General features: G+C 34.1%; 1 protein-coding gene across 1 annotated transcript in view; it reads right to left on the bottom strand.

Annotated features, from left to right (window-relative positions):
* Nucleotides 1-8,419: 8,419 nt before the first annotated feature.
* LOC136974574 (centrosomal protein of 120 kDa-like) overlaps nt 8,420-13,370 on the bottom strand; it is an 82,129-nt gene continuing 77,178 nt past the window's right edge. The window contains exon 22 of the mRNA XM_067269489.1: nt 8,420-8,787. Within this exon, the coding sequence (XP_067125590.1) occupies nt 8,463-8,787 (325 nt within the window). The 3' untranslated portion in view covers nt 8,420-8,462. The remainder of the gene's footprint in view (nt 8,788-13,370) is intronic.

The raw sequence follows: 13,370 nt of genomic DNA on the forward strand, positions 1-13,370 counted from the left end.
GGCCCCGTAGCAACGTCGAGTTAAAAGTTCGAAATTCTGAAGAGACAGTGCACACAAGATGAACGGAAACACCACTATTGGAGGTAAATGAACACAACAGGTAGTCTAGAGGAAGCTCTTCTGTCCTTGACATCGGAGGCTTTATAATTTTCTCGGGATCGAATCATCGCTAATTGGCTAACTCTTCTCCTCCTCGCTTCCCAATTGGTATCCCACCTGTCTCCAGGTGTAAATGGAGCTTCGTTAGGTCGCAGGAAAGGTCGACAAGAGAAGGTTTACCCGACACCGTCTTTTAGACTATGATCGCGTTTAATCGTTGACTATGACACCTACGCTCATTTTGATATTTTTTTCTTTCTAGTTTCGTTTTGCTTTCTAAACTGCGTCTTAAATTTTTAATATTTTTCTTTCTAAATTTTCTTTACCTAAAATTTTGTTTTTCCGTTACTCTTTATGAGCGTCGACATCAAAGTCCGGTGTCGCCGACTCGACACTTATAAAAGTTATAATCTTAGGGTTTGACTTAACAAACTTGTACTGTACATATCCCCTTTGGGGGGCTATTTCCGGGCCTCACAAAACTAGCAGGTAGGCCCGGCGTTGCTCGGGCAAAAGTAACGATAGCGAAGATTAAAATTATTACTTTATAGTCACAAAAGAAAAAGAGTAATTTCATCATCAAACTAAGTATTTCTAAAGAAAGGTCGAATTTGAAAATCGAATGTTCTAATATTGTTCGATTTTCACGACGTGTTCTGATTATATTGTTCAATTTTCATCGAATGTTCTAAAGAAGAAAGGTCGAGAAAAACCATACTAATGTGTTTTGTGGTCTTACGCCATAATTTTTTTGTATATTTTTTATATATATGTATATATTCCTCTTTCCCTTTATTTCTCTACCCTTTGTTCCCTGCTCTCTTTCTTCTGGAAACTTCTCTCAGTGGGTAGCAACGAACTGGTTATAAGACAAAGAAAAAGGGATAGCCTGCAGGGGCTAAAAGAGTGATAGACTGAGCACAGTTTGGGCCGAGACGACGAGCTGTGAGGACGTGTTTAGTGAGGTCTCCAGGAATTTCGCGCCGACGGGAGCACGAAGGAGGCAGCAAACCGAACGTTACGGAATCTAGAGAAGAACTCTAGAAATCTGATACAAAAGCTCTTCTGGAAGTCTATCGAAAGAATACGAAGTAGAAAATTCGAACACTACGGTCGTCGAATCTCGTATCGTCCAAGAAGGCCCGAGTTATAGCCACCATCACAAGTTCACTATCTAAGTTTGGGTACCCGTTCTTGTCTTGTTCTGTCCTATTATCTACATCTTCTCTTTCCCTCTCTAGCATAAGTAGTTTTAAGTAATTAGTTATAAGTTTCTTTTTCGCGCCCCTTCTGTAACGCGTCGCGTACATCAATTCTTTTGTCGCGAGTTTTTCGACTACGATTCTGCCGAGTTTTAAGTGATTTTGTAAAAGGAGTGTCGGAATACAAACGTGTATCGAAAATCCTGTATAGTTTAACATACGCGGGTGAAAATTAAAATAAAGTTGTTAAAATTTCCTTTATCCTCTCGTCGGACTTATTTTTTCACCACGTGCGTTTGACCACAGTTTAAATTTGAAAATTGAATATGTTCTAACATATTACTCTTTTTTTTTCTTTCTTTTTTTTCTCCAGCGCCGGTAAATCTTGCACGTCTCCTTTCTCTTGTTCTCCATTGTTACTTAACACTTTTATTGTTACTTAACACTTCCATTGTTGATGGAAGTGTTAAGACTTAATCTTGTCCCTCTCCCCGTGGGGAGGAATTTCGAAAAATCTCTTCTTAGTGTGCGTTTTCGTGACGTACCCTAACTGTGTACCAGGAATTTTTCGGGGGGTGGTCCGTTCGGATATGTCGGGCCCCGTCCCTCACCGCCCGGTCGCCCCATTGTGGGCCTGGCCGAACCCATAATGGACCTACTAAAAGAGGCCCTCTTAGTGCTCACAGGGTGGAAAGAGTTAAAAAAAAAAAAAAAAAAACTGTGTACCAACTTTCAACTCCAAACCGTTTGGGCTCTGCACTGATTATTATTATTATTATTATTATTATTATCAACTCGTCTCGATTATATATATAAATTCTTTCTTTTCTTGTTTAGTGAGAGATTGGTCGAGGATGTGGAGGATGGAGAAGTGGACAATAGAGAGAGCGCGGTTGCTCCACGAAACGAAGACCCGGCAGAGCACGAAGATTGCGTGCAAGATAATCATAGCCGTGAATATCGGGATAGAAATATGTTGAAGAAGGTCGGGTCGTTTTTTAAGAGCATGTGGAAACCCGTTAAGAGATAACATTTTGTACGCGATTTAGCCTCAGTTCTGAAATTGGCAATAAATCGATTGCGGTGCTCAGCCGAAGTATCGATTACACCAAAAATTTTTATAGTATTAAAATCGGAACACAAATTCGAGTTAGAAATGTTTGAGAATCGCATAACTTTCCCGTGTTGTACGACGCTGTATCGAGAATTGGCGGCGTATTCGTCTGCCACGCCTGTGTCATTACTAATGCAATGAAAAGTTAGCTTAATTTTTCAATTTTTATCTTATTTTGAATGAAAAATTGAATTCTAAACATCACCATGTTTAGAATTCAATTTTTCATTCAAAATAAGATAAAATTGAAAAACCAAGGAATTGGTAAACGATTTCATTATCTTAGTTTCACTCATTGTAGGCTAATCGATAGACATACGGCGGAACCTCGATATAGCGCCGCAATATCTTTTAATGAAATTCAAATCGAGTTAGACGTTTTCCATGAATAATTATACTTGATTTTCTACATTTAGATCCGTGCAGAGAGTGTGTAAAATGGCCAATGGAGAATGCGAATACGTTCAGTTCGAGTGAACGTATTCTCTTGGTTTCCGTCTTTCCATCGAGAGTAAGATCTGCTCTATAATTCGCTATAACTTATTTGCTAGATTTGGGTTGAGTTCGCTTTGGGTAAGTCTCTATGGCAACTTTATTGTATTTTACACCAAACACTTAGGAGATTTTATGGTCTCAGTTTATAAATTAACACGATTTCATACTAACACGCAATTAATGGCGGACAACAGGAAATCATTTATCATTTATACCATTTAATTTCTACAATCATTTATACTATTGCTTTCTCTGTGTCGCGAGACACAGAGAAAGCAATAGTATAAATGATTGTAGAAATGAAATTATCCAGTAATCTTACGTGATTACGACGAGAACATGCTAAAATAATCGAATTAACAATGACATATTTGATATAAGATAGAAAGAAATAAAGTTATTAATGTAAAAATTAATTGAATATTTTATTAAAAAATCTTGATTATTTTCGTTTTATTTTCACAGAATTCGGAAGAATTTTAGAGATTTTCATCTCTATGTTCTGAAAATTATCGATGACTTCTCCCGATTTTGACATCCCGATTGTGTCAATACCAATTTCGTTATGACTTCCCGATTTTGACTTCGTCCCGGCTGTGTCTTATTATCTTCTAATGAATTACCATTTTTCCAAATTGGACTCTCCTATTATGTCTACACCCAAATTTGACTCCTGAACCATGTCTGTACACGAATTTGGACTCTCCCGAATTATGTCTACACTCGAATTTGACTCCTGAATCGTGTCTGTACACGAATTTGGACTCTCCCGAATTATGTCTACACTCGAATTTGACTCCTGAATCGTGTCTGTACTCGAATTTGGACTCTCCCGAATTATGTCTACACTCGAATTTGACTCCTGAATCATGTCTGTACACGAATTTGGACTATCCCGAATTATGTCTACACTCGAATTTGACTCCTGAATCATGTCTGTACACGAATTTGGACTCTCCCGAATTATGTCTACACTCGAATTTGACTCCTGAATCGTGTCTGTACTCGAATTTGGACTTTCTTAAATTGTCTCTCTTGGAATTGTATCCATTGCTTATTTCGTCATATTAATTTACTCAATATTCGAAGAATGCCAAGAACACGACAATTGAAGACGGATTATTTCCGAAATTTCTCGTCAAGTACGGAGTTTCCGACAGAAATATTGCGTTGAATGAAACTGTAAGTGGCATTATCATTAGGAAAATACAAATTTAAATAAATGTCGTTAAGCATTGTTTATCGCTTTCAGGATCTTAAAGTCTAACGAAGATGCATTTGGACAACTCGACAGAATTGTAATTTACATAAAACAGATTCTGAACTAATCGAATTAAACACAGAAGCAACAAACAACACAGTTGCAGAAGAATTTAAATCAATTTAAGATTTCTACAAAATATTCTGTGGCAAAGCTTGGTGTTGGATCAATTCGAGAATTTTTAAATTTATCGTTTCCGTATGAAGGTTAATTGGTGCATAATATAAATGTAATTACCAAGAAACGTCATAACAATTAAATTGTTACTGTTAACTATTTTATTTCTGTAATAAAGTCCCTCGTTTGAATTGGCATCAAGTTATTTCAAAATCACTAGAAATTGCCACCTTTTAAATTGTGTCCGATTGGGTTTAATCGACTAAATTTAACTCGTTGAATTAATCGTTGGTTTTTAAGAGAAACCCCCGAATTGTGTGGCACGGCATTTGCCAATGCAAGCGAATCATTTAGTTTTACATTCGAGTCAATGGAAACGTTTCGATTTGCTAACCAGAAATGGGAATAAAGAGCACGTATTTCAAATAGAATAATAGGACTAATTGGAATTGTAGCTTAGACAATGCAATTATTGTTTTTATGTGGATGATTCTCTTGGCGTTAGACGCCCCACTTGGTATAAAAATATTAAAGTGGGCGATGGGGGGGCGTTTAAATCATCCAAGGGGGCGTTAGGCATGATAGGAGGATCCCTGAGTGCGTTCTTTTATTCCTGCGCGTTACTCCGCGCCAGCCACATCCGTTTAAAAGTTTTTGCAAAATGCGTTCCTAAATTCCGGTCGGAGTGCGCACCGTCAAACGGCAAAAACGGCCGCTTGTAGCAGTAGTTTACGGTAGAAAGCAACATGGCGTCCTCCGTGGCTCAAATAGTTTCGTTTCGGTGTCCATTACGTGGTTTTATGAATGAAAATTTTGAAGTTGTGAAAGTGCAAGTTAGTGCACGCGGTGATGTGTCCTTCCGAATTTTTTTCGAATGATAGCCGGCATTCTAATTTTTTCGTGAATATTTTGAATGCTCTTTCAACAAATAATCCATTTTATGGTTAAATTTTACAATTGGGACCTTTCTTTTGCCTTTAAAAGCTCATATTTTAGAATTATAGATTCCTCCATCACGATACTATCGATAGTGCGGACGCCGCCATTTCTTTCTTTCACCGTCGTTCCTAAATGCCTACAAACAACAGCGCACTCTCGTAGTAGCGGAGACGCAGAAAGACCGCTATTAACGAACGCACTCCCTGTGTACACAGAACAGGGGGCGTTACTACTAACAGACACAACCAAGAGGGCGGAAATTCAAAAAACAGTTGGAGAAGCACTGGTTTAGGCGGCGAAAGTTCGAATGTCGAGTTACGAAAGACATTTGCTAGCCACTTCGAGGGGTGGGAAATCTATTCGATATTCTTGCATTCGAACATTGCATTCGATCTAAGACACTAATAAAAATCGACATCGAATCATGCTCGACATTCCAAACGCCATTGTCAAACTTCTAGGCTTACAGGAAAGCGGCGCTGAACGTCCGACGTACACATTTTCGTGTTTAAAACTTCGGCTTCAACCTCGCTAATATTGGAAATATTTAAGAATACAGCAAAATGTAAAATTGTTATATTTTTAAAATAAATTAGGTGGCAGAAAGTTCTCATAGTGGTCGTACTACCTTCTTAAACCTGTTTGGTGAATATGACATGCAGATAATTTCAATTTATAGTCCAAAAGACAATAGGCAAGTACAGGTAACCCCCGTATAACACGGGAGTTATGTTCCAAAAAATTGCCGTGTTATACGAAACAAAGAACTAGTACGAAAAGGGGGGTTAGGTTCAAAAAATTAATTAAAAAACAGCCTATATTTTCATAATTAAGATAAATATCTTTATGAAAATTTTCTTAAAAAGTGATACATATTAATATAAATTAAACGGTATTTTTGTCGTCATCACTAAGCATTAGTAACCGAAAATTTTTAATGTACAGTACGTAGCCAAAAAAGAGAGACAATTAAAGTCTTAAAGTATATTTGTAAAAGCGGCCGGATGGCCAAGCGGTCAAGGTTAGTAGCCTGGCGCCCTGGGGGACCCGGGATCGAATCCGGACGGGTCGAAAAATCCCCAGGAATTTTTCGGAGGGTGGTGTATCCGGATATGTCGGTCCCCGTCCCTCACCACCCGGCCGCCCCATTGTGGTCCTAGCCGAATCCATAATGGGCTTGCTATAAGAGGCCCTCTTAGTGCCCACAGGGCGAAAAGAATTACCAAAAAAAAAAAAAAAATGTATACTTGTAAAGGTGTGGATTGTCCCAACGCTCGGAGCCGCGGTTCAATACCTAAGAACCGGTGACGGAGTAAAGCAAGTATGATTAAGAGAGAAACATCTGGGGTGCGTATACTTTTCGTTTTGTATGGATCGATCTGTAAAATCGGATCAGTCCTTGTCACGTGATACAGATACTTTTCATAGCAGAAAGTATACAAGTAGGATCGAAGTCGGCGGAAAACGTTTGTTAGTTAATAATAGTCTCTGCTTATTAGTTAACATATACTGAATTTTAAAATTATTATACGTATATCATCTTTGAAATTCTGTATATGTTAACTAACAAGGATCAATTAATTAAATTAAAATCCCTCGATATTAAAACTGTAGTTAGTATTAAACGACATACGCTGTTATGAATTATCGTTTATTTGACAAAATTGTTTGTGCTCATTCATACGAATTTTTAAATCGTATTACTCTGTGAATAAAATTGTTTTCCACAAAATAAAATTTAAATAAAAATTTCACAAAATTAAAACTTGCAGAAAAGATGAAAGTGCACTCCATACATTCTTGCTGTACTGTACAATCTAGCAAAATTGTCTCTAAATACTTATTTTTTCATCTCAGTTTATCGGATATTTTAATAAGGATGTTTTTACTTGTCATTTATAAGTTTTAAATAAGTTTCCTTCTAAACAATTAAACCTGTTTCTTCGTTATTTACTGTAAGCTTAACTTCAACCATGGACACCAACAACGCCATCTTTAATCTCTTATCCGATCCAAACGATCCTACTCTCCGCTCGGATTACTTTGATCGCGATCCAGTTGATCCTAGATGGCGTTTGTATACGCAAATAGAGATTGATCGGATTACAGTAGTTCCTTTGTATACACGATTTGAACGATCGAAGTGATCTTGGATCAGTTTGATTCCAAAAGTATATGCACTCCTGGCAAACAAAACGAGACGCGTCGAGATTTGGCAACACTGCAACAAGTTTCGCGAAGGACCACGTGTATCGACAGAAGGCGGGAAAAGAAAATTTACATACTGTACTTATATACTAATAGTTCACGAAAATTATGCATGAAAATCTGATAGTACATACGTGCTCGAATGAAAAATGTCAAATGAGGCATCTTTCGCACTTAAAAGCTTCATTACGTTTATTGAACTGTTGTACAGGGATTTTCTTAATTTCAAATTAGATAAAGTTCACTTTTAATGGTTTTTATTACATTTCATGTTGTACGAGGGTTTTACCCAATTCTCGAACCGTATTGGAGTGAATCCGTGTTTAGCGATGTGACTAAAATCCGTCGGCGCGTTTCGGTAGAATTGGTTCGAGTTTGGTCCTACCTTGGATGATGAGCGCTTCGATCTCGACGGCGCATCCTTTGTTCGTCTGTGAGAATTAATGGAGACACTGATCCTCGCGAAGTATCTTACTTTATTCGTCACGTTTGCTAGATATATACATTAGTATCATTCACTATTAACAGGTATTTACAGTAGGTTAGGTCGGGACGGAACAAAAAGAAAAACGTCTCCTTGACAGCGTCCGAGAGCAAAGTTCGATCAGCGCGCCAAAATCGCGGTGGCGCCCTCTGCCCTACACGTGCTATAGAAGTGCCGTGTTATACGGGGGTTAGCTGTATTCATTTTTGCAGAGCTTACCCAGGTCATGGATTGACTGCATGAGTCAAATTAGAATTAGGATATTCGACAAATATATTTTATATAAAAAATGTAATTCAAACAATATCAATAAGGCAAGAAATAATTTAAAACAGCATTGGGTATTAATTTAATCCACATAATTATTTACATGAATTATATACAAGTATTAATTTAATGTATTTCTCTGGAATAGAATTATTTGAATTATTTTTCATTCTCTATTATATTTTCATATATGAAAATACCTTTTCAAGATGCATAATCAATTTAATATATATATATTTAATATAATAATGAATTATAGGTATCTATAAAAAGTTATTAAAGCTGGTTCATTGCTTTATGGATATGTTCATTTAATTCAATTATTATTCTATCATCTTCAGTATATACACCAGTGTCCAATAATGTTTTCTTTTCATCTTTCAGTCTTTGTAAATATTCTAGAGTTTTACTATCATGATATGAATCGTTTTCCAGTGCAGTAGTAGTAATAGCAGCAGTTGTAGTCGTAGTAGTAGTAGTGCCAGCAGCAGAAGACTTTAGAAAAGTTTTTTGGATAGTATCTGCACTTTTAGGATAATGTCCAATATTTTCGGAATTACTTTCTTTTGGACTTTCACTTTCATCAGAGTTTTCTGTAAAACTAATTAAAAAACTGCATTAATCTCTTATTTGAAAATAGTTCTATTTATAAAATTAAGAAAATTACAAAATATTATATCTCAAATTAACTATATTAAAATTGTCATATTTTCTTTCTAAATTAATTTATGTAGTATATTTAAAATATTAGTACAATTATATTTCAAAACTAACAATAGGTACTTCTAAATTGCATGCATATTGATTATTTCATTTAGCATGGTGATTTTTGTTATAACACTGAACAATACAATGCATTCATATTTTATCATCCCACTTTTGTAGTATGTTAAAATGTTTATGAAAATGGGCATTTGTTATTATTAATAAAATGCTCTACAATTTTTTTTTCATTCTTATTTTACTATTGAACCCATAATTGTTTTTATCAGCAGATGCTGTAACATCATAATTATTGATAATAATTAAAGTAAAAATGACTGTCAATGAAAATCACAGATCACTTAATTGATAATCAGTTAACCAATGAAATATTTTGATTGTTAATCAAGATTAAACTTGTCAACTAAGAACATTAGATATTTCCCCCATTAATCTAATTTAATAATACTATATGTAATTGATATGCATAGTCTCAATTTTATGTCTTTGTATATTTTGACACTTTCCTACATATTTTATTATAATTTATGTACTTTGTACAGCAAAATCTCATTTTAACAGATTTCAAAATGACGACATCTCAGAAAATAACAAATTTTTTTCCCAGGTTCTGTCAAATCAATGTAATTTTACCCTCCTTTTAGAGGATCTGTAACTTGGAACAACAGGTTTTTTTTCTAGCCCCAACTATTGTACACTTCATGTTTTTTCAATGTATAGTTAATATTTGGGTGTTTCTTGGAATTTGTAGAGTTTGGTGATGCACTTGTTACATCTGGGATATGTACAATTGAAGACTGTACAGAGTCAGCAGGCTGATACAATTAAGGAGGAACCATCTAATGAACATTCTGACACTGGTCTAAGTAGCTGAAATTTAGCAGGTCATAGAGTCTTTCCAAGTTGTGAAGACCTTCCTGATAATTTTCAGCATAAACAAACAGGTTGTATATGACATTGTTAATGTCAAGCAATTTTTGTATTCAATATGCAGAAATGTGGCATCAAAACAAACCAAGATAAATAAGATTTTTAACAAATCGTGAAGTTGAGTGAAGTGCTAATGAGTATAAGTTCTTTGCTTCTTTGTGCTTACAGTATGTACAGTTTCTGTCAGTTAGGAAGCTCAAGTGTAGGTGAATTGCACGAGCACAGTATGGAGCAGGGCTTCTCAAATAAATAACACCCTACAATTGGTGTGACCCCTGAAGAGGGTGGTTTGAGTCCACAAGGGGTTGAAATTGGACTCCATGATTTTTCTGGTCAGCTCTGTGGAATATCTACATTTTGCAAAATTCCTCCTCACTTCCACTTGTAGATCACACTTAAATTCTTCAACCATGATGCTACACTAACCTAGTCATCCAGTGTTAAGGCACCATGAATTCATGCCTTAAAAAATGTTTTGAGAGTTTTGTTGCATCTTTTGTTTTTGTTTGCCTTTTATTTCAAATTTTGTTCTTTTTGTACTCAAGCCTCAAATTCCACTGTGAAATTTGAGTGTTTAGAATATTTAGATGTTGAGGATGTTATACTGCATGTAGTAACGTTCTGTTCTAAATTTGAAACATTCGTTAACATGATGATGATGATGATTTTGTATCGCTAAAACTACGTATAAGAAAAGATTTTAATGCCGTCTGACAATGTACGCCATCTTGTATTACAATAATAATAATACATTAGCTGTATTAATAAATAACACAGCTTTTTTAAAATCTAAAAGTGACAATTGATATTGATGTATGTTATATTTGGGACTTAGTTTGATCCCCCATTGTTTTGCAATGCTCTCTCCCTGTTGCATTTTATAACAAATTCTTCACATAAACAATCAATATTAGTTTTTTCATCCTTAACTGAAATGATGATGATGACGACAAGTGTTTAAATTAGAGAGTTCTTTTAACTAAAATATTTTTTACTTTGAAGTTAAGACTATTTACAAAAATATACATTTTCGAGTCTATCCATTTATCCTTTAACACAACCACAGAAATAAGTTACATTGGATTGAAGAAAAAATTTCATTAAAAAACAAATAATAATAGGTAAAAATTCACAAAGTTGAAAACGATATCAAACATCAGTCTTTTATTTGAGGACCTGATGCTTTTACATTAAAAACAAGAGTAAATCTTCTCACCATGTCATCAAGTCCTTAGCCAATTTATACTGCTTCTATCCCTCTGGTGGTAGGTACAAGTTATAAATGAAATGAATGACTCTTACCTACCACCAAAGGGATAGAAGCAGTATAAATTGGCTAAGGACTTGATGACATGGTGAGAAGATTTACTCTTGTTTTTAATGTAAAAGCATCAGGTCCTCAAATAAAAGACTGATGTTTGATATCGTTTTCAACTTTGTGAATTTTTATCTATTATTATTTGTTTTTTAATGAAATTTTTTCTTCAATCCAATGTAACTTATTTCTGTGGTTGTGTTAAAGGATAAATGGATAGACTCAAAAATGTATATTTTTGTAAATAGTCTTAACTTCAAAATTAAATTAGAAGAAATCCCAAGTCATCATGGAAATTGTAAAATATTTTTGTTAATGTATCAGTTCAGTGTTTCATGGAAAATTGTATGGTAGACCTATTTAATTATATGATTTAATTTGAATTTTCCAAACTATGTAATAATAATAATACTTATTAATTGGTTCATGAATACTGTAATGGTTTTATTTTGTGTGCAATAATTTTTGGGAAAATTTTGTGTATGTTTGAAAGAAATTTTCAGTCCTGAAAATATTTTGCACCTCTGCTCATAAGTTGCATTGCACAACAGTACTTCTTGCTGTCTGCAGATGGCTACACTTAATCAACCATATTGTCAGCAAAAAAATCAACAAGACAGCCATGACAGAAAATTTTCTGACTGCTAAAATTTCCTGACTTTTTCCAAACACTAATGAAAATCCCTGACTTTCCAGGTGGGTAGGAATCCTGAGCATACATGTTTCTGTTGAATAAAGAATAAAAATCTCAAGAGACTAAATAATTTCAACTACATGTATTTCTTGAGTGTAGGAGGTTAAAAATGGAATTTCTTTTTGAGTAATGAATATTTTCCAGATATATGAGAAATCAGGTATTTGAAATATAATAAATTCTTGGAACAATGGAAAACTTTCAGTAGCCTGAGTGATTCATTAAAACAAGATTCTACTGTATTAGATTAAAATTTTTAAAATATGACAGGTTTGTTTCACATGAACAGATTGTAAATCATTAAAAATCATTTACTTCTCTAATTTAATTTCTGATAATAAAACTTACTTATATTAAATATGTAATATTAGAAAGAAATCTGAAATTATATAATAAATTATAAAATTTTTAATTCATTTAAGTGATATATAATTAAACTGCAATGTAATGAAAAAAAGAAACTCAAAAACCATAAAGCAAGTCAGTACAAATGAAGAAATGATCTTACCCACAGACACTGTATGTTACAACATTAAAGCAGGATGTGCTACATGATTTTGTTGTCTAATGTGGTGTATTGGCCAATTTTGACATCACAAAACATGCTACCTGACAAGGAAGTTAACCAACATTGGTTTTCTGAAAGTTTGGAAAACACAAAAACTTATTGCCAACAACAACCAATCATTAAATGTCTTGGATGATACTAATGCCAATTTAAGAGTAGCAACTAGCAACACCAATCATCTTATTCCTTTCATCATCTTTGACTGCCAATAAAAAAAAAAACCAATAACAGCACTATCTTGATGAAAGTAGCCATTTTTGTTTGGAAATTCTGTATCATAGAGTAGGTTGTTGGATAAAAATGTGGCCTAGTCTTTTCTCTCTCCACAAATGCTGTTGGGCAACAAACCACCAACCACATCATATAATGTTCACACCATTTGACATTGATGTTATAGAAAAATAATAATCAGAAAAAATTTAAAGATTACCAATAAAATTTTGAAGAAGTTAAATAATGCTAATACATTAAGATTGGCCATCAGGATACCTTGAAAATAAACTAACAGTCCCAAATAGAAATGTGTATGTGTGAGCAAAATATATTCCTTGAAATAAAAATGTATCTTAATATGGAACATATAGCCAAAATATTCCTATTACACTAAATTATGTCCTATGATTTGATAGAAATATACTACATACTACTATAAAGCTTATGAACACTATGTAAAATACTTTTTTCTTAAATTTATTCATATCAACTGCCTTATATTCAACCTGAACAAACTTTCTATAATAAGTAAAGTTTTCTGAAATGTAATTTATAAATTCAGATATTCAAAATATTAAAATTTTATTTCTACCACAATTACATTGTTGTACAAAAAACATGCAACGAACTACATGGAATTACAATAAAGGTTTTGGCAATATATTGAAACTGTATGATGGTGCTTCAGTAATTAATGGTATATCATTTCTAAAAGCAAATATTAAAAAAAGTTTAATTTGT

Source organism: Centruroides vittatus, unplaced genomic scaffold (genome assembly GCF_030686945.1).
Source record: "Centruroides vittatus isolate TY-2023 unplaced genomic scaffold, ASM3068694v2 contig_350, whole genome shotgun sequence".
Classification (NCBI taxonomy): Eukaryota; Metazoa; Arthropoda; class Arachnida; order Scorpiones; family Buthidae; genus Centruroides; species Centruroides vittatus.